Source organism: Apium graveolens, chromosome 4, assembly GCF_009905375.1.
Source record: "Apium graveolens cultivar Ventura chromosome 4, ASM990537v1, whole genome shotgun sequence".
NCBI lineage: Eukaryota > Viridiplantae > Streptophyta > Magnoliopsida > Apiales > Apiaceae > Apium > Apium graveolens.
Window position 1 is genome coordinate 154,538,242 of NC_133650.1, and position 5,035 is coordinate 154,543,276.

Consider the following 5,035-nt stretch of genomic DNA (forward strand, 5'->3'; position numbering starts at 1 on the left):
TTACCACTCTAGTCAAGTAAACATTCGATCAAAGTCACTTTTTAATCGATCAGGACTCTGGTCGAACTAAGTGATTTTTTACGACTCTATTCGATTAAAATTTTGATTAGGACCACTTTTTAATCGATCAAAGTTCTGGTCAATTATAGACCTTTCAGATTCCTTCCAACCTTCTAGATTATCCCAGAAATGTCCTTTTTAGTGGGCCTCTCTCTATTGGGCCATACTTTAATGGGCTTTTATCGATTCACTTTCCTTAAATTCTGCTATATAAGTGTGGTGAGAGGCTGAGTTTCTCGTTTCACCTCCCACTCACAAATTCCTCTCTAGCTCCTCTCTTAGAAAGGAAATTTCCGGCGCTATTTACCACCGTAGGTCCACCACCTTCAACCATTTTTTGAGTTTCAATGGCGGATCGCGACCTTGCTAGGCTGACAAAGATGAACACTTCTAAAAGAGGTACCGCTATTCAAATACGCTCTCCTTATACTTCTCTCATAGACATGATTAATATTAGAGGGGATGAATATCCATCTCTTTTTGATTTAGATTCTTACAACCACGGTAATACTTTCTATGAGCTAGATGGTAGGATTGAATCTTACAACACCGTGTACAAACTCACCCCTAACCTTAGGATTACTCCGGCTGTCCCAGGAGATAAGACCTATAACTGGGAGGATACTATTTTTATTTATCGAGGAGCTTTAACCGCAGGTCTTAGGTTTCCCTTCCAAGAATTCATTCTGCATTTTTTGCAGATGTGCAAATAAACCCGTGTCAACTCCCCCAATGCATGGAGAAACATTATTTATTTTATGGTTTTATGTCTTAGGAATAAATTTTCCCTTTTCGTTGCCATTTTTAGAAAGATATTCCAATTCTATAATAGTGCTTTGAACAACTGAGTTGGGTTTTGATACGTCAAAGGCCCAAAATTCCCCATATTTTTAATGGCAACTCAATTGTTGAGAATAGCTCGAAATGGAGAGATAAATTTATTAGGCTGACTTGGGTTGGAGGAGATTGGGCCAATCTTTTTCGTAGGACCTTTTGCAAAGTAGTCGATGGTAGACCTTCTAGTATTAGACTAACTGATGCGGAGGAGGTCGCTTATCAAACCCTCATCGTAGATAATGGTCAAACGAACACTTGGACCTTTTTAGAGGAGTTTTTTCTGAAGAAAGTTGGTTTCTCTCAGGCCATTGATAAGGATAACTTTATCTATTTTTTCTTTATTTCTTTTTATTTGTTACAACTTAATTATTTTCAAACTTTAATTTTTCTCTCTCTTTTTTTATTTCAGCTTGCGAGGCCATTAATAACATCAATAGGCCTAAAGAAGGAGAATTAGGCCGCCAAAAAAGGGCCAAGCTTAACAGGGATCCATGGAGTAAGTCTGATGGCCCTTCCTTCCTAAAGCCTTATTTCCTAGAAGTTTCACTGGGGGACGATGTGGATCCTCCCCTCAAGGCGCATTCTTTTAGGCCCAACTGGGGCTTTAGAAGAAGTGACACGGTGGTAGGGTCCACCAAACATGCTAAGGATTGGTCCTACCACTCTATAACTCCTCAGGACTTCACTGACATTGTGACGGGGAGTGATATAATGTCTATTGAGCTTCTGGGTTCTCAAGCTCAAGCTTCGGTAACATTTTTCTCTCTTCGTTTAATTACAATCTCCTTTTCACTTTAACTCTTTATTAAATCCTCCCTCTTTTGTGCAGAGCAATACCTACTTCCACGTAGCACTTCACCAAGCTAAGTCTTGGAAGGGAAACTCAGAGGAGTTTAAAAGGGAGATGAAGAAATGGAAAGAGAGAGTCGGGGTCCTCGAGAAGAAGCTTAAGAATAAGGATGAAGAACTGTCTAAGGCCCATGCTGAGCTGGTTAAACTTTGGAGTGATAAGGAAACACTTATCGATGAGTACATGGACTCCTAGAAGTTCATGGATTTAATGAACATTCACGATGAGGGTCTCTTTCCTATCCAGTTTATGCAAGGTTGGGATGCTGTAGTGAAGGCCGTGGCTGAGAATCACCCTGGCTTGATAGAAGCTAAAGACTTTATTAGTCCAGAGCAACCAGAGATTGAGGACAGCTTGGATGCTCTCTTTAACTCCCCTATGCAAGAAGATCACATCCTTGATCTTAGCACTACTTTTCCTCCTTCCTCCCCAGCAAAGGATGCAGAGACTTCTAATTCGGAGGTTGGACACAGTAAAGCAGAGAAGGATAAGGATGATCCTGCTAGGGATGAGTAGATTTTTATTTTTTTTATATATATCATATTATTGTATCTTTGAAGTTATTACCCTTCAGGGTTTATTTATGTCATTTCCCTTGCCTTACTTAGCTATTTCCTTTTAATTTTCTAAGTACTTTTGGGGTTTGTACTTTTAAGGAAATAGATTAACAACCCGAACTACATAGTTCTAAGAGTCATGCATTGAATAATGGAAATAAAACTAAAAAATAGATGGATATGACAGACTTGTAAATGCTACCCATGGCGTTCCTATTCTTTGGTCATCAAAGCAAGAATGCTGCTAAGTAACCAAAGCATTATCATAACTTGGCTCTTCAAAGTTTGAAATAATTTTAACTTAAGAATATATAGTCTGGTTTTTCAAAACCTTATATAAAATGGGTTTAACCCTTGATAGTCACAAACTAGAATGTAAATCCTACTAGAACTGAGATATAAAATCCTAAGCAAGCAAAGCTTCATGGTGCTTTTGAACCTTGTTACCTCCTTAATAAGTACGAACTATATGTAGTAAATTTTTAGGTTTTGAGCATGCCAGGTCCGAGGTACTTCTTCCCCATCCATGGTCTCCCATTTATACGATCCTCTTCCTTGAACACTCTTAACCTTGTATGTCCCTTCCCAATTTGGGGCAAGCTTTCCTTTCTACCCTACTCTAGAAGTTTCCACCTTCCTTAAGACAAAATCTCCTTTCTTTAAGAACCTCTCCCTCACCCTCAGGTTGTAGTAAAAAGAGGCTTTTTTATAATATTTCACTATCTTTGCACGTGCTGCATCTCGTACTTCATATATCAAGTCCAGGGCTAACCTTTACCCCTCTTCATTTTCTTCAGCATTATATGTTTGGATCCTTGGAGATGAATGAGATATCTCCACTAGAACAACTACTTCTACCCTATATGCTAACATGAATGGTGTTGCTCATGTAGTAACCCTACAAGTAGTTCTGTAAGCCCAGTATTGGTAGAACTTCATCCATCCAATTATTTCTGGATTTATCAATCCTATTTTTTAACCCATCTAGAATGATACGATTTGCAACTTCTACTTGCCCATTGGCTTGAAGGTGAGCAACAGAAGTGAATCTCAAGTCAATTTTATTCACTTCACAATACTTTCTGAACTCTTCATTATTGAACTGTGTTCCATTTTTGGTTACCAAGATTCGGGGAGTTCCATATCTACACATAATATTCTCCTATATGAACTGAGAGACTTGTTTAGTCGTAATCTTTACCAAGGGCTTGGCTTCAATCCATTTGGTAAAGTAATCAATTGCCACAATCAAGATTTTTTTTAGCAGTAACCATTGGGAAAGGCCCGAGAATATCCATTCCCCACATAGCAAATGGGATTGGGAAGTTTATGAAAGTCAGCATTTTAGGAGGTTGTCTCACTATAGGGGCATGTTTCTGACAACGATCACATTTCTTAATGTATTTTTTGGCATTAGCCATCATTTCTGGCCAATAGAAGCCTAAGCCAGTAATTTTATGGGCTAAGGACCTGTCCCCTAAGTATTGGCCACATATATCCTCATGTACTTTTTCTAAAACAAGTCGAGCCTCATCCAGCCTGAGATATCTTAAGTAGGAAACTACAAAAGACCTTTTATAAAGAATCCCATCAATGAGAGAATATCTTAGAGCTCGAACAGTCAACTTTCTTGCTTCCATAACATCACTAGGAAGTTATCCGGTTTGCAGATGAGCCTTAATAGGATCTATCCATGACCCTTCAAGTCCTATGGGGGCAATTAACTTGACGCCTATGCTTCATATTTTTAAAATGTGAAAGTATACGCTGCCAGAGCTTCCTTCTAAATCTGACGAGGAAAATTTGGATAATGTATCCGCCTTAGCATTTTGTTTCCTTGGAATGTGTTCAATATGACATTCATCGAACTGAGTCATTACGGCCCTCACTAGGCGTACATACTTTGCCATGGTTTCATCTTATGCCTCAAATTCCCCTTTGACTCGGGATATCACTAGCTTAGAATCCCCACATTCTTTCAAGTTTTTAACCCTTAATATTCCTGCTAGCCCTAGGCCAGCTATCAGAGCTTCATACTCAGCTTCATTATTTGTAGTTGGAAAATCTAACTTCATAGCATATTCAATCAAGAATCCATCGGGGCTTTGTAAAACTAGCCCTGCTCCACTCGAATTTGTTTTTTATGCTCCATTAAAATAGTGAACCCAAAATTTCTTGTCCTTGTTCTATTTTCCTTCATTATCCTCTTTTTCTAGAGGTTTAGTATCTTTCTGCCCCCCGACTTCTTGGGATTTTATCACCGTTCGTGGCTTATACTTTATGTCAAATTCTCCCAAATCGATAGCCCATTTAATCAGTCTTCCACTTGCTTTAGGACTGTGGATGATATTCCTCAAAGGTTGATTTGTCAACACTTCAATGTTATGTTCTTGGAAGTAAGGACGCAATTTCCTTGAGGCCATCACCAGGGCTAAAGCAAAGTTTTCTATAACTGAATAATTCAACCCAGCTCCATGCAAGATCTTACTGAATTAGTATATTGGTTTCTGGACTTTAAGGTCCTTCTTTATCAACACAGTGCTCAAGGCATTTTCTAAAACGGCCAAATATATGTACAAAGTTTCGTTCAGGTCTTGTTTGGCCATCAATGGGGCTTGGACCATGTATTTTTTCAACCCTTCAAATGCTTCTTGACTTTCCTCAGTCCATATAAAATCTTTTATTTTCGTCAAGGATTTGAAGAATGGCAAGCACTTGTCTCCAGATTTGG

The 5,035-nt window shown here is 38.7% G+C and overlaps 1 protein-coding gene across 1 annotated transcript; it reads right to left on the reverse strand.

Moving 5' to 3' along the window:
• Positions 1-3,539: 3,539 nt before the first annotated feature.
• Positions 3,540-3,944, reverse strand: LOC141719091 (uncharacterized). The gene has a single exon (XM_074521472.1). It carries the CDS (start codon positions 3,942-3,944, stop codon positions 3,540-3,542), a length of 405 nt encoding a protein of 134 aa, XP_074377573.1.
• Between the last annotated feature and the right edge of the window lie 1,091 nt (positions 3,945-5,035).

Bases quoted from the DNA above. Each gene is read 5' to 3' on its own strand.
- LOC141719091 (XM_074521472.1), bottom strand. From the start codon at position 3,944: ATGGAAGCAAGAAAGTTGACTGTTCGAGCTCTAAGATATTCTCTCATT.